This window comes from Sapajus apella, unplaced genomic scaffold (genome assembly GCF_009761245.1).
Source record: "Sapajus apella isolate SASKATOON/1434 unplaced genomic scaffold, GSC_monkey_1.0 scaffold94, whole genome shotgun sequence".
Lineage (NCBI taxonomy): Eukaryota > Metazoa > Chordata > Mammalia > Primates > Cebidae > Sapajus > Sapajus apella.
The window spans coordinates 6565186-6593160 of NW_022437034.1; the positions used below are offsets into that span (position 1 = coordinate 6565186).

Below are 27975 nucleotides of genomic sequence, written 5' to 3' on the forward strand. Positions count from 1 at the left end.
AGCCACCCGGACCGGGAAAAGCAGCAGCGGCGCCAGCCTGCCCGGGTCCAGACTCCGGAGGGCGGAAGGAGCCGTGGGTGGGGGCGGGAGTGGGGGCGAGGGTAGGGGTGGCGTTCTGAAGACCCTGAGGAGCCAGAAGAAGAAAACAGGATTGACTCTCCCCGAGGAACCAGAGGGTCCCGGCGCACTCTACCCAGACCCGCGACACAGGTTCCCTGAGCGTCCCCCCCGCCTCCCAGTCTAGTCGGCTTGCCAGCCACGGGCAGGGGAGGCTTGGAAGCCAACGCAGGGGCAGCGCGCTGCCTCACGTCCCCAAGGCCCGGGCCTTGGCCCAGCCGGCGAGTCCCAGCCTGCTTGGCTTTCTGCACAAAACGAAACCCAAACGCCCCAAAAGCTGAGGAGGAAATTTAACAAAAAGCCTCTTACCCCCCAGCCCCCTTTCACTTTTAACAAGCCGGCTGCCAAGACAAAATTGAAACAAAAACGAAATGATAGATAACGGAGGACACTATCTTTCCAAATGGTGAAATTTCCTTTAAAAATATGTTCCCTAAGGCCAACTTCGCGGCTGGCCGCCCCTTCCGACGCCTTTGCCTCCCAGAAAATCACAACAAAGCGATCGGAAATTCGGCCACGGTCCCGGGAAGGAGCAGCAGTGAGGCCCCGGAACCCACTGCGGCCGAAACTGCCATGCTCTCTTTAACCAAGAAATAAAAAAGATAAGAAGAAGAAGTAAAACCTTTTAATACATCAAATATACGGAATTTTAATCTTTAAAGCGATACATTGTCTATTATTTTAGTACATGACGTAAACCTTGTCCCCTTCTCAGCGGGTGGACTTAAAAATTAAAAATAGTTAAGTGTTCCTTTTAAAGAACAAAATAAGGCAAATGAGGTTTTGGAATAGAATTTTTTCCTTTTTTTTTTTTTGTTTTCTTCCAGAATACATACAAAAAAATACCCATTCTCTTCGATGGTATACACCTTAAAAATAATTGCAATTTGAAATCAGAGCTGACAAATTGTGACTTTTTCATTTTTTGTAACAAACATGCATGTAAATTTGTGTTTCAATCAGACATTAAATAACGTACAATACAATCATAGCAATTTTAAAGTAACATTAAAGAGAAGACCTCTAGTTCTGTGGCGGTTTTGCTTTTATTTATAATCTACAAGGGATGGGAGGGTTTGTTTTCCACATTTTTACCCTCAAGATTTAAATTGTTTCCCTCCTCCTTTTTACCTACAGAGCTCAAACTAAATAATGCACTTTTGAACCACGGGTCCGCTTGGAGCTAACATAAATAAATACCAGTGTCCACCGATGCAGTCCTCAGATGAACACTTTCTCAATTATTTTTTCCTCCCTTTTCTATAAAAAGTCAAATGATATTTTTTCAACTTTTATAAAGTTTGGGTGGGGAGGTGAGAGGAGGGGAGAAAGGGAGTCCCACCGGGTCTCGGTTGCTGCTGTCGGGTAGATAGATACGGTATATATTTATTTCCTTTCGTGGCCCGAGTCCTCCCCACGCGCGGGTGTCAGCAGCCTGGGCCATGATCCCGCCCCTCCCTGGGCTCCTCCCTTCCCTCAACTCCTTCCTCTCCCTCGCTAGCCCTCCCGGCCGCCCTCACTGATACCCCAGAGCCGAGGCGGTGGTCAGTCTCTGTCCGTAGAGGGCGTAGGGGGAGTAGTAGGGTCCGGTGGCGGCAGGCACCGGCACAGGGGCACCGGGCGTGGGAAGCGGGCTCTTGGAGTAGGGGTGGTAGCGGCTACTGAGTCCCAGCGCGTGGTGGGGGCTGCGCAGCGCCAGCGTCCCAGGGCTGCCCGGCGCGCCGGAGGTGGGGATGTGCATGTGGCAAGCCATGGCGGCCGCGGCGGCGCTGGCCAGAGACGACGAGCTGGGGTAGCCCGACAGCAGTTTGTCTGTCCCAGGAAAGGCCGTATGGGTCCGCAAGTGGCTCAGCAGCTCTTCGGACGTGGCGAAGCGCTTGTCGCACGGCCCGTTGGCCGACACCCAGTTGCAGATGTGGGGGAGCGGGTCGTTAGGGAGCATAAAGCCGTAGGGGTAGAGGGGGTGGCCAGCCAGGGAGGGCGGTGTGGCGCCAGCAGCCGCGGCAGCCGTTAGTGAGGAGTGCACACCATGCAGCGGATGCGTGGGGTACACCAGCGGGTATCCAGACTTTAGCGCAGCGGCCGCAGCAGCCGGATCGTGTGCGCACGAAGCGCTGGCTGCCGCCGCCCCTGCCAGGTGGCTGGCGCAGTGGTAGCTGAGGCAGTACGGGTCCCGGCACAAACTGGCTGTCATCACCGACGGCGGAGACGCCCCGGCCAAGGGGCTGGAGCCGGCCGGCTTACTGCAGCCCAGAGACCCAGCGGCGGCTGCCGCCAGCTGTGCCCCCACCAGGCTGCCCGGCTTGGTGGGGTCGAGTGCCACGCCATGTGGCAGGAACTGGGGCGGGTAGCCGGCGTAGGCCCCGGCCAGGCTGCCTGGGTAGGTCATGCCCGCGGGAGGCAAAGGAAACACTGTCTGGCCTGGCTTGTAGGGCGAGACGGGCGCCACCAACCCAGAGCCCAGCACCGAGGAGGAGGTGGGCGCGCTGGGGCCGGAGCCAGAGCTCGAGCCAGATGAACCGCCGCAGTCCGAGCCCAGAGCCTTGCCCCCCGGGCCCCCATCAGGGTGCTGGTTCACGTCCACATTAATCCCGCCGCCGCAGCTAATCCGGCCGTGCGCCAGCCCCGTGGGTCCCCCTTCGGCCGAGGTGCCCCCGGCGCCCTTGCCGCCGCCGCCCACGTCGGTGTCTTTTTTGTCGTCCTTGCCCTCCGGGGCACCCCCGGCCGAGGGCAGCATACCTCCTGGGGAGCAGGCCGAGGCGCTGGAGCTCGGGCTGCCTGTCCTGGGCGTGAATGGCTGGCAGGTGGCGCTCGGTACCCGGAATCCCGACTTCTCCGCCGAAACGCCCCCACCGCCGCCGCCCCCGCCGCCACCACCGCCTCCACCGCCACCTCCCGGCTCCTTCTTATCCGAGCCGGGTTTGGAGTACGGCTTGAAACTCGACTTGTCCTCCACGCCGATGTCGCTCAGCTTGAGGGGGCCCGATTTGGCTTCCTTGTCGCCTGCGGCGCCGCCGCCGGCACCACCCGCGCCGCCCCCGTTGGAGGCGACCGAGGAGAGTTTGGAGGAGGGCGAGGGGTCGGGCTTCCCGATCTGCGAACATGTTTGGGCCAACAGCGCCAGCGGGCTCTTCTTGGCATCGAGCTGCGGGGTCAGATGATGGGGGGGTCACACAGAGAAAGAAGTGGAAACCCTTTAGAATCTGGCTTCTAGGGTTCAAATGCCTCTCTGCAACAGCCCATGAAGATCTTCCCAGCCCCAAGGCTCAATTCTAGGCGGCACCCCCTCTTCAACACCCACTCACAAACATTCTCGCCCTTGGGAAAGGCAGCAGATTCCCCTTCCCCCCACCCCTCCCAGCAGCATCTTTCCTGCCCTCTCTGAACGCTAATTGGATTTTTAAAAAGCAAAATGTTTTGGGTTTTGGTTCTTAGACCCACAACTGTACCCCCTCCCCACAAACACTTCCTAATTCTTCAGAGTAAGGGCTTGGACGGCTGGTGCCTCAGAGGCTGTGTGCACACACTGGCTCCTGGCAAGCCGGAGGACGGCGACTTTGGAACCGTATTTCAGACCTCTGCCTGCCTTCAGTGCCGAGTGAGGGGGCCTGGGTCGGGTTAGGGCTTTGATATCAAAAGGAGAAACAAGTATTGGCAGTCTTGCTCCCTAGCATTCACACCCCATTCCACCACCTCCCCCTTTTCCGCCCTAGTTTTAAGGTACGGAAGCAGTAGCCTCGTCCCCCATCCAGGAGCTGAATCACTCCGACGCCCCCCCCCCACCCCCGCCCAGATCCCGAGAAAAAGAAAGCCTTAGGGTGGCAGCCAGGGTAGTGGTCCCAGCGCGATCCAGAGAGAGGGTCCTTACCTCGATAGGGCTGACGGGCGTGGAAGGCAGGGGCTGCAGGTACTCGGGGTGCAAAATGTGGCCGGTCCGTGCCGTCAGCATCTTCAGCACCTTGATTGGCAGGCGGTTGGCCTGGCGCAGGGGGTCAGAGGGGGGCACGGCGTGCACAAAAGGCTTGGTGCTGCCGGCCGGGGACGAGCCTGGGCCGGGGCCGGAGCTATTTCCAGAGAGCGCGCTAGTCCAGGCAGGGTCTGCACCGCCGCCGCCGCCGCTGTGCTTACTGCTTCTTAGGGCAGAAAGCGAGGGCGCTGTGCTCATGACCCACCCGCGCGCATGGGAGCAGCGGGGGGGAGGGCTCCGGGAGGCGCGGGGCGGGCTCGGGGCTGCGCGCTCGCCCGGGTAGCAGGAGCAGCAGGAGGAGGAGGAGCTGGCTCGGCGGCCGCGGGCGCCCAGCGCGCCTTCTCGGCGCCTGGAGCCAGACTTGAGTAATCCTGGGTGGCCCGCAGCGGAGCCGTGGCCGGGCTGGGGGAGCCGGCTGGACTGCCGGAGTGCCGGGCGGCTCCCGGTGTCCGCCTCGGGCTGCTCCGCTGCGCTGCGCTCTCGCGGCCCCGCGCCGGCGCTACGCTCTGCGATGTGAGCCGCTGCGTGTCCAGCCGGGGCTCTGGCGAGGAAACTCACTTCAAAAGCAGCTGCACAGAGGGGGAGATTAAAGCCTTTGCCGCCTTCCAATCAAATGGGAGCCCGAGGTGATTGGAGGGTCAAGGGGATGTGACGCGTCCCGCGCCGCCGCCGCCGCCGCCAGGACTCTCAGAGCTGGTTTTAATGGGCAGCTCCCTCCTTGCCGCCCCCCTGTGTGTCCCCTCCCTCGATTTCGCTCCGAGGACGAGATGGACATCTATTCTACGTTTGCCATCCGCCGCCTCCCTCTTTTTTCCTCCTCGTCGTTCTTCCTTTCCCCACCTCTAAAATAAACTGAAACCTTCTTTTGGAGGGGGGTGCGCGTGAGGAACAGACTGCGGGGGTATCCAGAAGGAGCACCGGTGAGAGTGTGGACACCAGCCGGACTGTCAACTCGAGGGGCACAGGGAATCCACACACCCAGTGTTTTTTCTTCCTCAGTAATCGAGATCCCGCCCGGCGCAGCGCAGCGCGGCCACCAGGGTAAGGCAAGGTGGGGAGCCGGAGCTGGAGGAAGCCCGCCCGCCCGCTCTGATTTCCTCAGATTCCGCGGCGGAGAAACCAGAAACTAGATGGGCAGTCGCAGCAGCAGCTCCACAGCGCGAGGCGCGCTGGGCTCTCCGCCCTTCCCGGCCACGTGACGCCCGGGGACGCGTAGATTGGGGCAGCAGCGGCGGTCACATGTTTCCTCTGTTTCACACTCAGTCTCCCCCCCCAACCCCCCATTCTTACTCTCCTCTTCCACCCTCTTTTCCTCCCTCCCCTCGTTCTTTGGGCATCTCCACCCCTCCATCAATTGTCAATGTTCCTCGACCGCAATCAATCAGTTATTTGTCAGCTCTTGTCAATCCGCCCGTGATTTATGTCAGCTTTTGTTGCTGATTACAAGGCTGGTGCGACTTGAAGGGAAAAAGGAGAGGGAGAGAGAGATGAAGAGGAAGGAAGAGACCGAGAGGGAACTGGAGGAGGGGAAAAGAGGAGCGGCCTCCTGGGATGAGGGGTGGGGTGGGGGCTCTAAGAAAAAGAATGAAAAAGGGGAAAGAGGCGGTCTGTGTCAGGAAAATGAATAGTGAGAGTAAAGTGCGCAGGTGCGCCCAGCGCGCCGAGAGGGGCGCGCAGGCCTGGAGTGCGCGTCTGCCTTCTCGGTGTCGGAGAGACACCCACCTCTGGGGGCTTCGGTCTCTTGGGGTCGCGGAGTTCGGGCGCGGCTCCGGGTACCCGAGACTAGGAGCGGCAACGTCTAACACGGGAGATTTCCTGCCACCCCACCTTGCCGCCACTAGTCCCCAGGGGGCGTGTAGCGTGCGGAGGTCAGGCTGCCACCCTCGGTAGTTCCCTAACCCCAAACTCGGAGACTTCTAAGAGCCACACCAGCAATGAACCTCGAGTCCTGGAGGTCAATAGTGGGGTAAACCTCGCCTCAATTCTTTGACATCCTCAGTCGTAACCAGGGCTGAGAGGCTGCGAAGAAGAGGCCCGGTGGTGGGTGTGTGTGGGGAGAACCGTCTCAGGCTCACTCTTTCGCTCTTCCGACCTTCCCTCACCTCCTGCCCTGCGCTATCCCCACAGGCTGGGGAGCCAGGGTCACTCGGGGCTGCTGTCTTGAATTTATTCGGAACGTCGCGTCGGAACGACCTGCGCTGAGAGAGCCGGGGGAAGGAGCGAGAGAAGGAAAGGGCGGCTGCCTGTGGGAACACGGGTTCTTCCAAGGAAGCAGAGCGGGACTGCCGCGTTCCCCTCGATTTCCACCGTCACTCGGGTTTGGAAAGAAGAGGGAAGGCGCTAAGTGCGTGCCACCGCGTACCTGGACCTGGGTGCCCAGTGTGTATGCATGCCTGTGGCGCTGCGTGAGTTCTCGGGGCTTTGACAGCGTCCAGAGCGGGTTCGAGAGTCCCCTCCAGAAACTCTCAGAGATTAGAGGGGGTGGGTGGGTGAGGAGGACACAGCCCCTTCCTCGGAACCACTAGCAGGACTTTGAATCTCCCTCCTCCGCTTTTCCGCCCCGGCTCTTCCTTTGTTGTCAAATCCTTTTGATAAATCGTGGGGCTGAGAGCTCTGGGAGCCGGGAGCCAGTCTGTGCCCGCGAGGGGGGCGGGGGCCGAGCCTGGAAACCTGGTTTCAAGCGGCGCGCACCCGGGACTGAGCCGGGTACGGGTACGCGCGGGGGTCGGGTCTGGAACCTGCCCTCGGCGTGCTCACTCTCTCCCCTCGGCCCATCTCACTCCCCTCCCCCACCTCACTCCCCTACTCCGCTTCTTTCTCAGTCTCTCACTCCGCACGGGTGCCAAGAACTTTCTGGGGTGAGTTTTAGAATTTCCTCCTAGGCATTCTTTTTCCGCGTTTGGATTTTATCCCTTGGCTCTTGTAGGCCAGTAAACTTTATAAGATGGTAACTTTACTGAAGCTCATTTGGAGAGAAGAGGGGAGTGAGGTAGTGTGTGTTTGGGGCCGGTGTTTGTCAGTGTAAGAGCACACCTGCATTCAAGGGAGTGTGTAGTGTCTGTGCGACATCTGAGGAAGGTGAGTGCGCGAGCGGGTGGCGAGGCCCCACGCTTTACAGGTTGTCTGAATGGTCTCCCGGGAGCGAGTCCCAGGTGTGCATTTCGGAGGGCGGGATACTCCTACGCTGTCCCTGCGGGGCAGCGTGTCTGTGAAGCCGCTCTTATCCTTCGCGTGTGTTCGTGTCTGCCTGGTCACTGAGTGCGCGGCCTTCTAGATGATGACTCAACCAACGGCAGTGCTCCCAACGCCGTGAGCCCAGCTTTGGAACGCTATCGCTGCGGCCTCCCCGCGAGGCCCGGGCACTGAAATTCTGGGGGCTGCGGCAGGGCTGCGGGCGACGAAGCCAAGGGCGTCCCTCCCCAGCCTCGAGAGGCAGCTCTGCCCCCTTTCCTCTAATTCCAGCGGCTTTCTTATTACGCCCGCGGCTAAGGGAAGGCAGCCCCAGCACCTGAATCCTGGGGGAGCCCTGGAGTGAGTGCCTCCTGCGTCCCTTGGTGTGGCCGCACACACTTGTGGGGCTGTGCTGTGCTGCGTGGGCGCGGGTCGCGGTCAGCGTGCGTTCGCTTTTCTCAAAACTCCACTCCGAGGGTCCGAGCGCATGGGGGCGCCTGGGGGCCTGTGCGCCCGGGGCTTTTGGGAGGCGCCAGCGTCCGAGCCTGCGCACCTCGCGCTGGAGGCCAAACTCCAAAGGCCGGGCGGGCCCGGGGGTGGGGAGCCATTAATTACTCTGCGCCAGGCCTAATGTCTCCAACCCCCAGCAGCGGTTGGCGTGGATGTCCTGCGGATTTTATTTGCACACAATGGAAATGATTTGTTTTCTCTAAAAAAGGAGTGGACATGGCAGATATTGGAGGAGGGGGGTGGGAGGAGAAGGAAGGGGAGAGAGCTGAGGAAAAAGTTTGAAAATGCCTTGAACTATTCACTGTCGAGATGGCTAATCAGTATTGAGGCCGGAGGGCAGGCGGGCCGCCTTTCACCGCCGCTTCCCTTTCATCTCGGGCTTGGCGGAGGCGCTCAATTAAAAGCCTATCAGTTTGTAAGTAAATCAACGCCTATCAGAGTTGTCACATCAAACAAAACGATTATTATTGCAGCCCGCCTCCCCTATTAATCTCCCTCGAAGATAATCCGCCTGACAGGTCAGGCCTGGCGAGCTGGAAAGCCTGGCCCAGAGCGCCCAAACAGTCCAGGACTGGGGAGCGCCCCCGGGGGCTTTCCTATCCGAGTCCGGCCCTGCCTCGCGGTCCCTGGGAGGGGGGGAGAGAAAGCGTGTGCAGAGACCTCTGCACCCAGGTCCGCCCACCCGACTGTCTGAATGGTCTAGAATCGAGGCCTAGAATCGCGGGGCCAATAGGGGACAGACCCGCACGGCCCTTGCCGCTGCTAGGGGCTGGGGAGGCGACTGGAGTGTGGGAGCCGTGTCCCCGTCTGGTCCTCGCGTCTGGCCTTGGGCTGCGCTCTCCTCCGGCGCGCCTCTCCTGGCTCTCATTTCTTTTTTCTTTCTCCCTTCTCCTTTTTGTTTCCTCTCCGGCGTCTTTCTGGGCTCCCCCATTTCTCTCCTTCACTTCATTTTCCTTTTCCCTTTCCTTATTTGCCAGGGAGTATTTCCCATTCTGCTCCCTCATCTCCGTGTGCCGTATAAACCATTCGTGCGCAGCCACACTGCCTGGAGTAGGACGTTCTTGGGGCCCGGGTTATTTCTCCGGTGACAGGGTTGCCTCAGGAGTGTGCAGTTCCCAGAAACTCATGGCAAAGTCCACTCTAATCTCTTTCCAAGTAGGGGCTCTGAGGAGCGCTGCGCCTGTTTAAGGGTTGGGTGGGTTTGGAGGGGTGAAGAGGAAAAAGAGGGAGAGAGACTGGTAGACAGTTGTCTTATTATGGAATTAGTATTTGGCCTTGGAGTTTCAGAGATGCAACGTTGCCGACCTCGCTGTTGGCGTTGCCTGGGCTTGGCAAATATGTAGAGAAGACTCACAGGACATCCGGGCCTCAGTAGTGACTATGCGGGGGGGGGGGGTGTCTGATATTTTATAAGTAAATACACCCAGATAACTGCCTCTGTGGCCTCAAGTTAGCACCCCAAGAGTTCGGGTGGGGCCTGGCTTCTAGAAGGCGCAAAAATTGTGGCCTTCTTCCCGGTGGCCTCCAGCTTCCTGCTTTGGGATTCCTCAGAATCGAGCCGGACTTGCCCTTTTTTGCACTCTTCTTCCATCTGTAGACCCAAACGGCCACTGCCGGAGCCAGGTGGAACCGGGATTGAGGTGTGGCTGAAGTGTCTGAGAGGAGAGGGCTGCCCGCGGGAGCCCAGGCCTGCCACCTGATATGCCTGTGCCCCTCGAAGGCTCTCCGCGCCTGTATCTAGCAGAGCCCCCAGGGCACTGCAGTATTGGGCGTCGGGCCGGGCCGAGCCTCTCGCAGCAGTCACGCCGAGGTCATCCAATAGAGCCCACTTCAACTTGCATGGCACTTGGGGTGCAGGACCCGTGGCCCCCACGGAGGGTTTCCGAAAGCCTCTCCATTTGTCCGCACTCTCCACCACCGGCCTTGTAGGAAATTTATTTCTATGCCCAGAAATATTGTTTGGACAGAGTGGCTCGGTTATCTTCAAGCCTGCCTTTCTTAAATATATTTATTTCACCTCTGCCGTGCTGCAGATACTTAAAGATCTGTAGATACTGTACCCCTCAGCGATGCAGGACTCACTCTGTTTATAGATAATATTCTCTGGATGGTTATTTGGACATAAGTTCTATCTCCAGCCCAGATGACGCCCAAGCAGGGACTGTAAAAGGACACTTGCTCTAGAATTTTTCTGAAATATATGTGCATACACGGAGAATTTAAGAGTATTTTTATATTCCTCTCTAGATCTAAATATTCAGATGTGTTAATTATATGCCCTGGAAGCTGGAAGCGATCAGTGGTGTTCACACTGGACGTGGAGCTGTTTGTATAATTTTCATCTCCCTGCACTTACACGTGAATCTTAATCTAATAAATTCAACCTTGTCATTTTTAGAATCGACGGGATTTCTCTGGCTGTCGTTTGCGCTGCATTTATCCGAATACATCCAGCTCGCAGGCATCCTGCAGGAAATGGCTCCGGCTTGTGTGTACGCCGACACCTCGGCCCTACGCGGGACTCGAGGTGGCTCCTAGTGCCCGGGCAGCTGAGAGTCCGGCCTCCAAAGGAGGCTGGACAAGCGGCGCCCCCAGGTTGAGCGGCCTCAAGCTGCTTGGCAGTGCCTGGCAGCCCCCACCTCTGCTGGTACTTCGGAAACCCGCCCCGCCAGGTTCGCCCGCGGTGAAAACTGAAAGCAAATACTCCTACAGGGGTAGCCCAAACTTCGACGAAGGCTCTCTCCTGCGCCTGTATCTCGGAGAACCCCCGGGCTCTGCAAGTTAGCAACAGAGATTCTTTAGCGGCTAAGGAAGGGACCTGCAGGGTGGGGTGAGGGGCAAAGAGGACACTGGGTGACCCAGCCTGGCCCGGGGCGAAACGCAAGAGAACGTGCCACCTTCCTTATTTCAATGCAATTTCTCTGCCCCAGATGGTAAAAATAGTTTCCGAGCTGCGGCGGACGCCCAGGATATGTTTGCAGAGATCAAACTGGGGAGGAGGCAGCTTTGTAAAAGAAGCAGGAAGATTTGCCCAGAAGCGTCCGCCCGGCGGGGCTCAAGAAAGCTTGGGGCCAGCTCCACGTTCCTTGAAGCGGTGGCCAAGAATTAGCCTGGGTAACCCCCTGCCCAGTTCTCTGTCCTCACTTCTAGCCAGTGCTTAAATAACTTCCCGCCGCCTGCCCTGCAAACTTCCCAGCGCAGCGCCTGCAAGGCCAGGACGCAGCTAGGGCTAGCAAAACCCCGCCGCGGCGCACTCGGCCCCAGCCCTGAGAGGCTGCCCGGGGCGGGAGGACCAGTGTGGTTTCCGATCCCACTCGGCTGCTCAGACCCTCAAGGCTGATCCCCCCAACCCCTGGGAGCCGGTGCTTCCCTCTGGTAGCCGCGATCTTGCGGGCCGGCGAGGGTGCAAAGTGCGCGCGCTAGCCCGCGCGGGGGCGGCCGCGCGTCTCTCCGCGGGGCCTGTCGCCCGGCTGGCCGCGGCGGGTGAGTGATGAGGGCAGAGAAGGGCGCCCATAAATCGCGGGTGTCAGGGCGAAAAACTCTCTTTATTGTCTGCGTGATGGATGGGCCCGGGGACGAGACACCAAATACTTCGTATCGCCTTTAAATGGGAACACATTTTCCGCGGCCATAATTCATGTTTTTTAAATAGAAAGTTTGAAATGTTGCCTATATTTCACCGGCCCTGACATATTTATGAATCGCTCCCTGCATGCAAATATCATTATTTAAAGCGCCAGGGAGAGCGCGGGGGAGGGGAGAAGGCGCGGTTCCCGGGGCGTGGGGGTGGTGAACCGGGGAAATGTCGGTGGAGGGGGGCCATCTCCCTAAAGGGCAGAGGGTTAGGTGCGGGGAACAGCCGTATCCGGAAACCGAACGTGTCCTGGGGCTTCTGTCCCGACGCCGGACCCCGCACGGCCGCTCCGGGATGTTTTTCGCGGCTTGGGACCGAAGAGAGGCCCCCGGCCCCTGCTGGGAGACCAGGGGGCATTTTTCCTCCCTCTCTGAAGCTGTTATCCCAGCTGAAACCACCTTTTCTAAGAAGAAAGTTTTTTTAAAAAAGGAATTTAACAAACACAAATAATAATAACCCAACATGTTTCGTGTTCTTTGCCACTGCATCGATTTTATTGATTTTCATTCTGCAAACCTGAGAATGTGCGCGCCCGGTCGGGGAGGCTGTCAAAACCCAGTCGCGGCGGGGACTGGGTGGGGGACAATCCTCCGGCGCCGCGGCCCCGACCCGCCCCCACCCAGCCGGCGCACCACCTCCCAGTCACCACAGAGCCTGCGCAAGCCTCCGGGCCATAAATGACCTGGCCCCCAAGCGCCGGGAGCTACAGTCCCGCCCCTCTCTCTCCCCAGTGCCCTGCAGCGCTCCCAGGGTCCGCGTCTGCCCTTCCCAAGCCCCCACTGTCAACACAATCGCTGTAAAAAACAAAAATCTTCTTAAAGCCAGACACGTGCCGTCGGCCTCTCCCCTGCCCGCCTGGCCCAGGAGGCGCCCACACCTGCGCTCTCACTTGCCGAGACTTTACCTGTGCAGTCCCCTGCGGCGCCGGCAGCCGCGCAGGTAACCGAGAAATGGAAGGGAGGGCTGGGGAGTGGGAGGGACAGAGAGCACTGCCCGACACAGCCAGATTCGCTGACCCAGGGCCTCCTCTCTGGACCGACGGTGGGGCCCCAGCAGAACCAGCTCCGGGAGCCGAACTGCGCCCGGGAGAGCAAGCCGGGGGAGGGGCGTGGGGAACGGGCCTTGGGAGGGAGGGGCGGGCCCGGCGGCACTTCCGCTGGGGGTGGGGCTGCGGGCTGACGCGCGGGTCCCGCCCCTCCGCCGCGCGGGCCCGCCCTTCCAGGCCGGGCGCCACCCCCCCGCCGCCCCCGGAGACCTCGCGCGGAACCGGATTTCGCGGGAGGGCAGAGGGCAGCTCCCTTTTCCTCACCTGGGGGTACTCTCTTTTTAAGTCGTGAGAACAGAATATCTACAGACTAGGATCCCAGGCCCAAACTTGCGCGTGGGATTTGTTGAAACATAAGTCATTTGGTAGCCCTGACACCTGCCTGACCCAGGGGTCCTCACGCTCTCTCTGCGGATGTGACCAGCTGTCCTCTTGGACAGTCGGGATCCAGTCTGTGATCACAAGGTCCCACCTGTTTCTGAAAGACCAAAAACAAAAACTGACCCTTTTTGATAGTTCATTTTGTGCCAGGTGCCATTTAGAAACTTTGTATGAACTATGTCATCACCCACAGCGACTCTCTGAGGTAGGTACCATGAACGCCCCATTCATTTCATAGATAAGGAAATTGAGGCACAGAGAAAAGAAATCGGCCTTGCCTCACCCACATCCCATCCTTATCCTTACCCCTTCTTTTCTTCAGATCTGGGGCATCCCAACCCATTATTCTGGGGGTATATTGGAGGGATGGGGACTTTTATTTTTCTGATGGGGGAGTACCAGCCTGTTAACCACAGCCATTTGCAGCTGAGGCCCGTGCAGAGTAGGGGGGGCTCTGCACAGAGGAGAACGATATAAATGGGATGGGGTCACCTCAGTCCCTGGCCAGCTCCCAGCCTAGTGGGAAAACCGGACCATTGAGCGCCCCTTGCTGTTTCCCTGTAGTCTCAGCCAAAGCCAGCGTGCTCTTTCTTAAAAAAGCAAATCCAATCATGTTTCTCTTCTGCTTAAAAGCATCCGGGTTTCCATTGTTCTTGAGAACAAGTTGAGCCTGCCTCCCCTGGCTGGCAGGTGTACGCTGGCTCTGCCCCAGCTTGCCTTTCTGCCTTTGTCTGCCTCCGCTCTCCCTCACCCTGAACTCCTGCTACCTATGGCTTCCTTTTAGTTCCTCAAATGTGCCACGCTACTCCCCACGTCAAGGGCTTTGCTTATGCTTTCCTCTTTCTCTCTGGAATGACCTGTCCTTCTCTTTATCTGGTTTGCTCCTCCTCTTCCTTCAGGTCTCAGCTCACACATCAGTTCCCTGCGTCCTCCCACCTGCGTTACCCTCACTTATAACTGAATTTCCTGTTGCGAGTCTGTCCCCTTCACTGGATGGTCAGCTCCCAGGGGCAGAAACTAGGGCTGTTCCTTCAAGAAATGAATGAAGAAAGAGCGTTTATATAAACCACCAACTATGATGAATGAATGAAACTGCATTTTTGGGGGCCACCAGTAAGTATTCTGTATGGTCTCGTGTTCCAAGATGTTCTCAATGAGGGAGATAACACAAATCTCATGAAAACATAAATTATTTTGAATGCCCTTATTGTAAATGTCAAGTAAGTGGATGCTGGAGGAGGTTGGAGAAGAGAAATATGTATGGATTACAGCCGTTTATTCAGGGTTTCAAGATGTAAGATGTGTTGGTTGACACAATTTAATGGAAAAATATGCCCCCTGCAACCATCTCCCAGTATTGAGCATGTATGTCTCAAGGCTCTAGCCTCCACCCCCTTTTCTCTTCCTTTTTTCATATATTATTGCTGTCACAGTTCAGTTCTTACGTTTCTGACTGAACTGCTGCTACAAGAACCTTCAAATTGTTCTGCCCATCCTCTACCTCTCCTGTCTCTAATCCATTATACATACTCCTGCTGGGTTAATTTTCCTGACCACATCATTTCCTTGTTCAAAAATCTTCAGTGGCTCCCTATCACACAATGTACCACTCTACTCTTCATAACCCACTTCCAAACTGCTTTTGTAAAGCTTTAAGATGCATTCCAAAATTAGGAAAGAAACACATGTTCACCTCAACCAGCAAAACACTCATAAACATTAGTGATCTTCCACACCTCCTCTCCATTTCCCACCCAGTCTCCCAAGCAATCCATTGTTAATGACCTGGGGTATAAGTTCTACCCCTTTCACCATGCTCCATGCTGATAATAAACTACATTCATATATGTGGAGCTATTGTGTTATTGCTTATTTATACAAAAAGGATTATTTGAGGGGTCTCAGCAACTTGTTCTTTCTTAATAATAAATGGGTCTATAGATATGGAATGAATGTATTCATTTTATAGCAACATAGTATTTCAAATTTCTTTTTATTTAAAAACAAATGTATGTATGTATGTATTTTAGACAGGGCCTTACTTTGTTGCCCAGGAGTGGAGTGGAGTGCAGTGGCACATACATGGCTCACTGCAGCCTTGACCTTCTAGACTCAAGCAATCCTCCCCCGTCAGCCCCTCAAATAGGTGGGACTATAGGCACACACCACCACCCTGGCTAATTTTTGTATTTTTTGTAGAGACAGGGTTTTTCTGTGTTGCCCTAGCTGGTCTTGAACTCTTGAGTTCAAGGGATCCACCTGTCTTAGCCTCCCAAAGTGTTGGGATTACAGGTGTGAGCCACCGTGCCGGCCAGCTACATAGTGGTTCATATGATGTATATACTACACTTATTCAACCATTCCCCTTTTGATGGGCACATAGGTTGTTACCAGGTGTTTTTGTTTTTGTTTTTTTGCTAATAAAATTTCTTATGTCCATATCCTTGCAATCAGTGATTTTACTTCTCTAGGATAATTTACCAAAAGTGCAGCTACTTACACATCAGCCAAATTGAATTTCTTTGTTATCCCCACATGCCCTATGCTTTTCTTCTGTCTCCTCTCTCTGGAAAGCCCTTGTCCTCCATGCTTGTGTGTCTAACTTCCAATCCTGCAATGGCCAAATCTGATACCAGAATTTAGATATGTTATCCGATATCCACCTTCCTCCACCTTCATCATTTGAACTCTGTAGTAATGTGCCAGGCCCAGGCAGTGGTTTGCGATTGGCAAAGGCCAATCATGACAATCCTGTTTTCATCTTTCCCAACTACCCTTGCATCCTGTAGCTAGGTGGCCATGCAAACTCTTTTGGCAAATGAGGAACAAGTAGAAGAACAGGGGTGGCAAAGCAGGAATTGAGTGTTGAGAAACACTCTATTTTCATGATCAAAGGGGATGATGCTGATGGTCGGACCCTTGCCTTTTCCCTCCTTCCTTACATGAGCTTGGACATAATATCTAGAGTTGTAGCCATCTTGTGACCATGAGGGAAAATCCTAGAAAACAGAAGAAAGAGACTTAATCCTGATATTGTTGGGACACTGAGTCATCACCAACAATCCTCCTTCTCCAAAACTTTTATTGTATTAGAAAAATAAAATCCCTATTCGTTTAAGCCAGTAATATTGGGGATTTTTATAATTGTAGCCAGACATATTCTTCACCTTATTTAGCAAATACTATTGCCAATGGTGTACTTCCATTGAAATACCACTACAGTGGTCCAAAACCGTTTTAGAAACTTATATTAGAGTCTTGCTTTCAAGTGTAGTTTTTGAAATAGCCTCAGAAGCAGGCAAACATTCTTAGGGGATGCCTTTGGTATTTTAGAATGGCCCAAAGATAGTTGGAGGCAAGTGTAGTAATACCTTTAACCTTCAGTGCTACAGTACACTGTTGCATGGTGGACATTTAACTTTTTCCTACTTACTTGGTTGCCTAACAGCTGAATCTCCTTCCTTGTTGGGAAGCAGGGCCTGCTTCCAATTACTGAAGTGGAAGAGGCCACATCCTCCTCCTCTCTGCTCCCCACCAATGGATGCCCCTTACCTGGGTCTCAGCCTCAAGGGATGAGCAGAGGATTGGGCAGTTTGGAGACTTCTTCACAGCAGCAGTGAGCTCAGCATAATGGCATTAACTAGGAGAGGCAGAGAGGGAAGTCACTGCCATGTGTGCCGTGATAATGGCAGCCACTCAGGCAATGACCTACTAGGCTGGTATGGTAGCACGGCCAAAGGTATTTTCATTTTCCAGCCGCTGACAGTTACTGTTCACTTCCCAAGTCTAGGTCTCCAGTCTTCCCACTGATTCTGTGAACTTCCTGATATCCTTCTGATACATTCCTGTTCTGCCTAAGTAAATCAGAGCTAGTTCTGGTCACTCACAACCAACAACGTCAACTGATTTGCCGTAGCCTGGCTCTTCAGGTGGCTTCTAAACAGGCCCAATGGTGATTACTTCTTAGTTGTGTCTGTGGGTTCCTGTGATGGGTACTTGCGTGGGACCCAGCACCAAACAGCCTGGCTGAATATCAACCCTGCCAGGTAACGACTTCAGCCGAAAAACTGACCAATGTAATAAAGAGAAACAATTGTGTCAGCATTGAGTTAGAGAATCACACTTGGTTTTATTGAGTGCCTACTGTGTCCTGGACACAATTCTAGGTAGCTTACAACATTACCTTACCTCTTACCAAAGCCTGGTGAGAAAAGAATTTTTATCTCCATCTGGTTTCAGAATGTTCAGATTTTTTTTCCCTTCTAGCCCTTCCCTCCCATAAGCCTGGATAACACCCAATATGTCTGATTGAGGCTTCTAAGGCATCAAAGGACTGTCAAGATTGACCACTGTAGCTAAAGATCAACTCTGCTGCTTCTTAGCAGAGCTTAAAAGCTTAAGAAACTGGTAGCTTGGGGTGCTGAAAAATGTTTGTGGAATGCAATCAATGGCACAGAAACATCTCCAGGGGACATTTCCTTGGGAAAGTGGTAGCCTGAAGGATTTGGGGTCTTGTGTGAGTATGGGGGGAGCACCAGGGAAGAGGGAGGTTTTCCACATTCACTGCACTGCACTTTCCCAAACCTTGACCTTGGCCAATATGCTTCATGTCTCTGGGCTTAGTGTTTTTTCTTCTTTTCTCTTCTTTTTCTGTCTCTATCCCTACTTCTTCCCTTTGTTTCCTCTCATCTTTTCCATTAATCAAGGCATTAACAAGGGCACAAATGGGGCCATCTTACTTTTATTTCCTACACAGTCTACCATATACATCAACTGCATTCGATAAATACAGGTTAGGCCAGATGTGGTGGCTCACAGCTGTTACCCCAGCACTTTGGGAGGCTGAGGTGGGAAGATGGCTTGAGTTCAGGACTTTGAGACCAGCTTGAGCAACATGGTGAGACCCTCTCTCTACAAAAAAATAAAAAAATTAGCTGGGAGTGGTGATGCATGCCTTTAGTCCCAGCTTCTCAGGAGGCTGAGGTAGGAAGACACTTTGAGCCCAGGAGATGGAGGCTACAGTGACCTGTGACAGTACCACTGTACCCCAGCTGGGGAGACAGAGCAAGACCCCATTTCAAAAAAAATTAATATATAGGTTAATAAATACATTTTTAAAGATTTTACTTTCTTAGTCCCCACCTTTGTAACTGAGCATGCTGCCCTGCAGTGACTCCTGCCGGCTCTTTGGCCATATTCTCATATTTACCACATTTTACTTGAAGAGCCAAAGCCCTTGTCAGGTTCTCAATCTCCCTGTCCTGCTTCTTCGGAAGAAAAGGGGGACCAGCCCCTTCAGTGGGGGTGGGGGTGTGCAGTAGGAAGTGGCAACAGTGGCTTGGGGAGCTGGCTGGTGTGGGGAGGGTGGGTCTGTCAGGCTGTGGGCAGGGATTGGGGGGATCTGGTGGGGATCAGCTCTGACCACTAGCATCATCTTTGACCTCCTTCCCCCTTAATAATAATTATCACTCAGATAGTGTCAACTGATTCTCCCTTTGAAATGGGAGCTCCACAAGCATTTATGGAATGAACAAATGAGTTACTTCCTGCAGAACCCAAGTGTGAAAGGAGTTAGTAAACATGCCAGAATGAGGCCAGCAATCACGGGAACCAAATGAGATTAGCCCAAAATGTCACAAAGAGAAAAAGTTGGGGCAGAAGGGCTTTTTAGGAAAGATGACATTCCATCTTCCCTGAAATGCTTCTGCCTCAACCTCAGTTCTCCTCAGCACCCATCTGAAATCCTCCCACCGTATCCCCCCACCAGTCCTACCTTCCCAAACACTGCTTTGATTGGATCCCACCTTGCTCCAAACCGTCATGAACAACTCATTTTCTACAAAAAAGCATTGCATGCGCCTTAGCTCTCCAATTTTTTTATTTTGAGATGGAATGTCACCTACTCTGTTGCCCAGGCTGGAATGCAGTGGAACAACCTTGGCTCACTGCACCCTCTGCCTCCCAGGTTGAAGCGATTCTTGTGCCTCAGCCTTCCAAATAGCTGGGATTACAGGCACCTGCCACCACGCATTGCTAATTTTTGTATTTTTAGTAGAGACAGGGTTTCACCATGTTGCCGTGGCTGGTCTTGAACTCCTGGCCTCAAGTCATCCACCCACCTCGGCCTCCCAAAGTGCTGGGATTATAGGCATGAACCACCGCACCCAGCCCCTCTCCTTCAATCTTACTGTCAAAGTTTGCTTTCCACTGTCACTGAGGACCAGCCATCCATCCAGCCTGGAATCTTCCCCCTGCACCAACACACCCTTCTCTGTCCCGTCTGTACTCATGAGGCTCTCTCCTATACCGTCCAACTCAGTACGCCGCACCACCCTGCCCCTCCCTCCATCCAAGTAGAGCAAGGAGTAGAGCGTGGTGCTTCAGCATGTGGTGGGCTCTGGAGGCTGACTGCTTGAGTCCAAGGAACAGTACTACCACACTCACTAGATGTGTGACCCGGGGCAAGCTTCTTCACCTCTCTGAAGTGTCAGTTTCCTCTTCTGCCAAATGAAAGTAATAATGGTCTCTTCTTCATGTGGTCGATGGGTAAGTTAAATGAGACAATGCGTGTGCCTGGTACAGAGGGGATGCTTAAAGAGAGAGTCCTAAGGTGGTCATTATTATTATTAACCCCGGTGTTCTTTCTTACCTCTGAACCCCTGGAGTGCTTGCTGTCTGTGCCACTCATCTGGCACTTAATTATCTACTAATTGATGAAATCTTTTATTAGCTATTTAAATTCTTATTGTTTAGCTTTTTGTGTATATGTGTGTGTTTAACTTTCCAATTAGATCTTAGGCTCCTCCAGGGCTGAACCAGATGCCTTCTTTATACTCACAACACAGACTAGCAGAGAGCTAAGTAAAAAGCAGGCACTAATTAATGAACCTTATTAAAATGGGCAATAAAACATTCAATGCCTGTATAGTTTTTTCACAACCAGGATCTCCCTTAATCCTCACAACAATCCTATAAGGTATATATTGTTATCCCCATTTTACAGATGAGGAAAGTGAGGTTCACAGAGAGAGGGTCACTTACTCAACCAAAAGTAAGGGCTGTTTGTGACCTCACAACTTCCTTCAGCTTTCAGAAATCCTGGCAATGCCTCCCTATCATGCTCTAATGACCAAAACACAGCTTCTCTGCTAACCCGGTTAAGCATCCCTGACACCTCTGACATTCTTTCCATGTGCTCATGGGAAGAGATGTTGAAGATATATCATTACATGGAAAAAGCTGGTTATGAAAGAGCAGGGGTGCACACCCACCCACAGTAAATACATATCACCTAGAAAGCTGGCTGCAAGGGTGTCTATGGGACTGCTGGTTGTTTTAGGGGGTGGGGTCGTGGGTGATTTTAACTTTTCTTGCTCACCTGTGGTTTCTACTGCAAAATTCATACATTTATAAAATGTGGGAAAAAAATACAAGTTTTGTTTGCTTAGTTGTTTAACAGAGACAATGATGTAGGCCTCCTAGTTGCCTATTACTAACAAATGCTCCTAATAGAGGCAACCTCTTTCCTTTCCTCCCTCCTCACTCTGAGCAAGGTGGGCAGAGACCCATCACTGACACTTATTAGTCACAGGTTTGAAATGCAGGGGTGGGTTGGGGAGGTAAAAGTGATTGGTGTGGGGTGGGAATTTGGGGATTCTTTTATCCCCTGCATCTCAAAGGCTGACAGGCTCTTGAGGGGTGGAAATGACTGGTAATTAGTGAACCTTCTCCGGAGTATACACGGAAGACACACTTCACAGTCTCCATGACCTCTGCAGCCCGGTGAGTCTTTGTTATGTAGATGCTCTTAATTGGGTGAGTCACTTACTGCAAACAGCTTCAGGAGAGAGCACTGTGGGCTGTTTCAGGGAGGCTCCTACCAGGGTTTCTAACTTAGGAACTGGGGGGGGAGGGGTGCTGACAGCAATGGTCTCCAGGTAACTCCACTCCCACCCCCGTAGAAGTGAGAAGTGGGCCCCACGATTGGAAGTCAGCAGAGTAAGCTTTTAGGGCATCTTTAGTATGAAGAGTGTTAACTGATGGCCTTCATCCTCCTCCCTCTCTCCTTTGCCCTTTTCTTCCCAGTTTATTGATTATGGATTCTGGGCAAGGCTGGGAATATTTTGAGACATAAACTAGGTTCCCTAGTTTATGTCTCAAAATATTGAGAAGTAAGGAACAGATGTGCATGGACATAACACCACCAAACAGCAGGCATCCATGTCAGACCCATAGTCTGACATGAGTTTTTTTTTTTTTTTTTCCAGACTGAATGTTTTATTTCAACAGACATCCCTGGTTTAAAAAAAAAAAAAAAAAAAGTGGTGGCGGTGGGGAGGGTTCAACATTTCATCACACCTGACAGGGAGCAAAACTTCCATCCCAGAACTCAGAGCCCCTTCGGAGGCGTCACACAGAAGATGCATTTAAAATGACATTTCAGACCCCAGAGCAGTCACTGAAAGCCAGAGCATTAGGGAAAGTCTGTCCACAGGGAGAGCAGGACTTGAAAGGGGTTCTGGGGAGAGAGATTCCCAGGATTCGGAGGCTTTACAAACAAAAGCATCTTCAGGTCACTGTCACGCCCAAAGTTGTGGCCCCCAGCACCCTAAGCGTGGTGCAGACGTCCAAGGCACAGAGCGCAGTGTGGGAATGACCTCCCCGGTGCTTAGGCAGGCTGTTGGTCCTAGAGTCCCATCTGCTGCTTTCCCCAGAGGAGGACACAATGCATGAAGACTTTAAAATGCATCATGTCCCAAACGGAACTTATCATGTGGTATTTTGGTAAATGACAGCATCTAAGCTCCTTCATCCTTTGCTCCCAAACAGGCATTATTAAGTCAAGGCAGTTGGGCAGCAATCTCTTTGCAATCACCCCTCCTGTCCCCTTGCATCCCTATTGCTATGCTCTCTCTTCAGGCCCTCACCACCCTTTCCAGGGGTAGGATACACTTTTAGAGCCTGTGAGAACATTTTCCTACTCTTCCCCTTCTCAGCCATCCTCTCCCAAACTGTCAGACTGATTGCTCTAAAATGCCGATGGGATTAATTTTACTCCTATTGTCCTCAAAGTGAGGCCTGCTCAGCTCTCTCCTTTTTGGCCCCTTCCTGCCTCTTTTGCTGTCCACATCGTCAAGGTGACCAGTGACTCACATGTTATTAAATTCAAAGTTAATTCTCAGTCCTCCGTTTACTTGGTCTTAACCAGCACTGGAGGCAGTTGATCACGCCATCTTCCTTTTAGTCAGTCCTTCACATTGTATTTATAACATTTTCAAACATATGAAAAAATGTAAAGAATAGGACAATGAATGCCCAGTACCCTTCACCTCAACTCACCAACTGGCAACACTTTGCCACATTGGTTCTCCCTCTCCTCCCCACCCTCCCACACACAATTTTAAAGAACCATTTGAAAGCTGTGGGCTTCTTGATGTCTACTCCTGATTTTTTCATGTCCTAGGGAAAAGGATATTCTCTTACGAAACCACGAGACAATTAGCACAACGAAGAAAGGCAATGTTAATTCAATATCGTCAGTAATATCATCAAACAGTTCACATGTAAATGTTCCCAGGTGTCCCTAACCTGTCTTTTTAGCTGTCCCTCCCCCAGTTCCAGTGTTCAATAAAGGAGCATGACTTGTTGTCATGTCTCCTTTGTCCATTTTATGTACAACTGTTCTCCCAGCCTTTTTTTTCTTTCATTATATTATTTTGGATAGTCTAACACCATTGTTTCATAAAATATTCCACTTTCTACATTTCTCTGTTTCTTCACCCGTGGATTCTGGTTAAACTTTTTATGGCAAGAACAGCATGCAGGTGGTGTGTACTTCCCATCGAAATCACATCAGAGGCTCATGATGTGAGGTCGTATCACCTTTGGAGATACTGTCTGAGCTTTTGCTTAGGATTGTGACCCTGGATCTCTCCACTGTAGAGGTATACTTTCCCCTTTGTAAATTCCCATTTGTCTGTGTCCTGTGGGCTGACACTTTGTGTTTATTTTTATTTATTTATTTATTTATTTTGAGATGGAGTCTCACTCTGTCATCCAGGCTGGAGTGCAGTGGCATGATCTCAGATCACTGCAACCTTCGCCTCCCAGGTTCAAGTGATTCTCCTGCCTCAGCCTCCTGAGTAGATGGGATTACAGGTGTCTGCCACCATGCCTGGCTAATTTTTGTATTTTTAGTAGAGACAGGGTTTCATCATGTCGGCCAGGCTGGTGTCAAACTCCTGACCTCAAGTGATCCGCCCGCTTCGGCCTCCCAAAGTGCTGGGATTACCTGGCCTGTGAGGTGATACTTTAGAAACCATTCAAATATCCTATTAGCTCCATGCTTTCAACATCCCCTGGTGATCCTTGGCAACATAAGTTGTCACCTTGGGAACCCTGTCTTTTCTGATCACTTTTGTTTCTCGGCTCCCAGGCCCTAACTTGCCTTTGGTTCTTCCTTTCCTCTCCAGTTGCTCCTTCTCAATCTCTTTGTTATTCTTCCATTTTCTCTGACCTCTAACTGTTGGAGGGTTCTAGAGCTCAATTTTCAGATCTTTTTCATACTGTCGTGTGGCTTTATATGACACCTGAAAGCTGAAGACTCCCAAATTTCTTACTCCAGATCTGTCTCTTGAACTCCACACTCATGTATCCAATTTCCTTCTTGTCAGCTCCACCTATAAGCCTCAAAATCAAGGCCAGGCGCAGTGGCTCATGCCTGTAATCCCAGTACTTTGGGAGGCTGAGGCTGGAGGATCACTTGAGCTCAGGATTTTGATGTGACAGTGAGCTCTGATTGCTCTACTGCACTCCAGCCTGGGTGACAGCAAAACCCTGTCTCTAAAACCCAGCCAACTGAAAATAAACATCAAAATCATCTCAGGCCGGGCACAGTGGCTCACACCTGTAATCCCAGCATTTTGGGAGGCTGACACGGGCAGATTGTCTGAATTTGGGAGTTTGAAACCAGCTTGGGCAACATGGAGAAACCCCGTTTCTACTAAAAATACAAAAAATTAGCCAGGTGTGGTGACGAGTGCCTGTAATCCCAGCTACGTGGGAAACTGAGGCAGGAGAATCGCTTGAACCTGGGAGGTGGAGGTTGTAGTGAGCCAAGATCTCACCACTGTACTCCAGCCTGGGTAAGAGAATGAGACTCTGTCTCAAAAAAAAAAAAAAAAAAAAAAAAAAAAAAAAAAATCTCAAATTTATCAGGACTAAAAATGACCCCTGATACTCTTTACCCTCCAATACTCTCACCCATTTCAATCCATTTATTTAAAAAATATTTGTTGGGCTGGGTACAGCGGCTCAGCCTATAATCCCAACACTTCGGGAGGCCAAGGTGAGCAGATTGCTTGAGCTCAGGAGTTCCAGACTGGCCTGGGCAACATGGTGAAACCCTGTCTCTACAAAAATACAAAACTTAGCTGGGCGTGGTGGTGTGTACCTGTGGTCTTAGCTACTTGGGAGGCTGAAGTTAGAGGTTCACTTGAGCCTGGGGGCCAGAGGTTGCAGTGAGCCAAGATCTTACCACTGTACTCCGGGCTGGGGACAGAGCCAGACCCTGTCTCTGTCAAACAAAACAAAACGCAACAAAAAATAAGAACAAACTATTTGTTGAATGCCTACAATCTACCTGACATGAATCTACACTTTGGGAACAGAGTGGTGAAAAAAAAAAAAAAAGAGAAAAAAACAAATTCCACCCTGTGGAGCTTACTTTCAGTAGGGGAATAGAAAAGAAATAAGCAAATAGAGAGTGATGAGTGCTATGGAGAAGAATACATCAGGGAAGGGGGACGGGAGTGCCACGGTGGACAGGGTGATTAGGGAAGAGCCCACTGAGGAAGTAAGATGAAGCTAAGAGGGCAAGAAGCAAGAGATGGAGAGGCTGGGCACGGTGGCTCACGCCTGTAATCCCAGTACTTTGGGAGGCGGGCGGATTATGAAGCAGGAGATTGAGATCATCCTGGCCAACGTGGTGAAACCCCGTCTGTACTAAAAATACAAAAATTAGTTGGGCATGTGTTGTGGAGAACAATACAGCAGGGAAGGGGACAGGAGTGCTGGGTGCACAGGGTGATCAGGGAAGGCCCCACTGAGAAAGTGAGATGAAGCTGAGATCTGCAGGGAGGTCTCACACACCTGTAATCCCAGCTATTTAGGAGGCTGAGGCAGAAGAATCACTTGAACCCGGGAGGTAGAGGTTGTAGTGAGCCGAGATCGCACCACTGCACTCCAGCCTGGTGACAGAGTGAGTCTGGCTGCTCAGGCAAACACTTTGGAGCTACCCTTGACTATTGGTTCTTTACACTTTCCATGTCCATCCAATCCATCATAAAATTCTGTTGATGCCATCTTCAAAATATATTCAGGCACTGCTCATAGTCTGCAGAATTCCTGTGACTACCTGCTGTCTGGCCTTCCCAGCCTCTGTCTTCCTTCCCTTCTCCATGATCTGTTCCCAACACAGAAGCCAGAGCAGTCTTTACAAAATGTGGGTCAGAGCAGGCCCATCCTCCTCTCAGGGCCCCCCACTCAGCCAGGAGTGCTCACGCCTGTAATCCCAGCACTTTGGGAGGCCGAGTTGGGTGGATCCCTTGAGCTCAGGAGTTTGAGACCAGCCTGGGCAACATGGCAAAACCTCATCTCCACAAAAAATTTAAAAAGAAATTAGCCAGGTGTAGTGATGCATGCCTATAGTCCCAGGTCCTCTGGTGGCTGAGGTGGGAGAATTGCTTGAGCCTGGGAGGTTGAGGCTGCAGTGAGCCTGGATCATTCCACTACACTCCAGCCTGGGTGGCAGAGCAAGACCCTGTCTCAAAAACAAAAACAAAAATAAAGCAAAAAACCCTGTCCATCTCAGGTGGAGTACAAACACAAGTCCTAACCTCGCCTATTTGGCCCTACATGATCTGTCCCCTTCACACCTGCCCTGTGATGTCACTGACCATCACTCTCCCCCATCGTCACTAACTCCAGCCCAAATGTGCCAGGCATCCTCCTACCTCGGGGCCTTTGCACTTGCTGTTCCATTGCTAGGCACATTTTCCCCCTAGAAGTTCGCTTGGCTCTCCCCCACTTCTTGGAGCTCTCGGCTTCATCTCACTTTCTCAGTGGGGCCTTCCCTGATCACCCTGTGTACCCGGCACTCTTGTCCCCCTTCCCTGCTGTATTGTTCTCCACAGCACTCATCACACTCTGTATTTACTTGTTTCTTTTCTTTCTTTCTTTTTTTATTTTGGGACAGGGTGTTGCTGTTACCCAGACTTGAGTGCTGAGATCACAGCTCACTGCAGTCTGATCCTCCTGGGCTCGAGTGATCCTCCCACTTAAGCCTTCCAAGTAGCTTGAACTACAGGTGCGCACCACCATGCCCAGCTAATTTTTTGGTATTTTTGTAGAGACAGGCTCTTGCCATGTTGGCCAGGCTGGTCTTGAACTCCTGGGCTCAAGTGATCCACCCACCTCTGCCTCCCAAAGTGCTGGAATTATAGGCGTGAGCCACCATGCCTGGCCTCCTTGTTTATTTTCTATTCTCCTATTGAAAGTAGGCTCCTCAAGGGTAGAAATTTTCTTTTTCTTTTCTTTTTTATAGGTATGTCTCCAGAGTTTAGATTCATGTCAGGCAAATAGTAGGCACTCAACTAGTATTTTTTGAATGAATGAATTGAATGAATAAATTTCTAGCACCTCAGCATAAGCTATAAATCCTCTCAGGTCTAAGTAAGTACTGGTATCTATAATGTCTGCATTCTCTACTGGCCACTGGTAGCTATTTCTGTGAGATGGGAGACCAGGGTGTGCCTAGGAATGGGGTTCAGGGTTCAGACCATAGCTGTGAAGTGGAATACATGGATCCAAGGTTGGCATGTGTCTCACCTGGCTATGTGCTTACATGTATGTTTGTGGGTTTCTTTTTGTTTTGAGACAAAGTCTTGCTCTGTTGCTCAGGCTGGAGTGCCGTGGTGTGATCTCAGCTCACTGCAGCCTCTGCCTCCTGGGTTCAAATGATTCTCCTGCCTCAGCCTCCCGAGTAGCTGGGATCACAGGCACCCGCCACCACACCTGCCTAATTTTTGTATTTTTAATGGAGATGATGTTTCATCATGTTGGCCATGTTGGTCTCAAGCTCCTGACCTTAAGTGATCCACCTACCTTGGTCTCCCAAAGTGTTGGGATTACAGGTGTGAGCTATCATGCCGAACCTGTTTGTATGCTTTTGTGTGTCTGGGAGATTCTGTGCCAGCGCAGGCATGCATAAGGGCCAGCACGCCTTCTGTGTTTCCCTCTTCAAGAGACCACAGATGCTTTATAGAGCTGTAGAACCTCTGTGTGTCCATGAATGACTGCTTCCAGCTGCTGCATCCCGAAGCCTTTGCCCACCTGTGATTTGGAGCTGAGGAGCAAGTCAAAGCCAAGTGCAACTGTACAGGAAGACTCTTCTTTCTGGCTGGGATGACACTTTGTCCTTGGAAACACTCAAGTTCAAGTTCACCACTCAAGCATAAGCAAAGTGACTACATGAGACTAAGAGAATGTGTTTGCTATCCCCTCTGCAAACCCTTCTCCCAGGCCTTCCCATGGCTGGCTCCATCTCATGATTCTGACTTCAGCTCAAATGTTGCTCCCTTGAGAGAGGCCTTCCCAGAACATTCCACAGCTGTCTGAGGCTGTGCCATTTGTGCATCACAATAGCATTATGCAGAGGGGGTGCATGGGGCCCAAATCCATCCTGTGATTGGCTCCTCAAGGATTTCATAAGGGAAAGGCTTTGGAGGGTGAGCAAAGACCTTGGACTCTGTGTCTAGGTTAGCACCCCCACCTCCCATACCCTGTCTCACATTGTCGGACTTCTGTCTACATAGTATGCATGACTGCTATCTGAAATGAGGTATTTGGGCAACTTGAAATTGTGTTTCTATTTGTTACCCATCTCCTCCCACCATAATGTAAGCCTCACAGAAGTAAGGACTGTATCTGTCTTGTTACTGTTTGTCCTCCCAGTGCTGGGCGCATAGTAGGTACTCAATAAATATCTACTAGTGAATGTATTCTTTTTGTTTTAATTTGTTTTTATTGATACATAATAGATGTATCTATCTTGGGAGTACATATAATACATTCATATGAATTGTAAAGATC

At 52.1% G+C, this 27975-nt stretch overlaps 2 protein-coding genes across 2 annotated transcripts; one reads left to right on the plus strand and one right to left on the minus strand.

Moving 5' to 3' along the window:
- Positions 1-727: 727 nt before the first annotated feature.
- ZNF503 (zinc finger protein 503) lies at positions 728-5209 on the minus strand. The gene is made up of 2 exons (XM_032256148.1): positions 3986-5209; positions 728-3262 (listed from the first exon to the last, which is right to left on the minus strand). Exons 1-2 carry the CDS (start codon positions 4280-4282, stop codon positions 1634-1636), a joined length of 1926 nt encoding a protein of 641 aa, XP_032112039.1. The 5' UTR covers positions 4283-5209; the 3' UTR covers positions 728-1633.
- LOC116535320 lies at positions 4298-27884 on the plus strand. The gene is made up of 7 exons (XM_032256158.1): positions 4298-4449; positions 4677-4868; positions 4956-5125; positions 6101-6489; positions 10164-12338; positions 26081-26191; positions 27129-27884. Exons 1-5 carry the CDS (start codon positions 4298-4300, stop codon positions 10548-10550), a joined length of 1290 nt encoding a protein of 429 aa, XP_032112049.1. The 3' UTR covers positions 10551-12338; positions 26081-26191; positions 27129-27884.
- The last annotated feature ends 91 nt before the right edge of the window (positions 27885-27975 follow it).

Coding starts and splice junctions, on each gene's coding strand:
- ZNF503 (XM_032256148.1), bottom strand. CDS start 4,282: ATGAGCACAGCGCCCTCGCTTTCTGCCCTAAGAAGCAGTAAGCACAGC. Junction 3,263..3,985: donor CGCCCGTCAGCCCTATCGAG/GTAAGGACCCTC, acceptor CTGACCCCGCAG/CTCGATGCCAAGAAGAGCCC.
- LOC116535320 (XM_032256158.1), top strand. CDS start 4,298: ATGGGAGCAGCGGGGGGGAGGGCTCCGGGAGGCGCGGGGCGGGCTCGG. Junction 4,869..4,955: donor GAGATGGACATCTATTCTAC/GTTTGCCATCCG, acceptor CTTCTTTTGGAG/GGGGGTGCGCGTGAGGAACA. Junction 5,126..6,100: donor AGCGCAGCGCGGCCACCAGG/GTAAGGCAAGGT, acceptor ACCAGGGCTGAG/AGGCTGCGAAGAAGAGGCCC.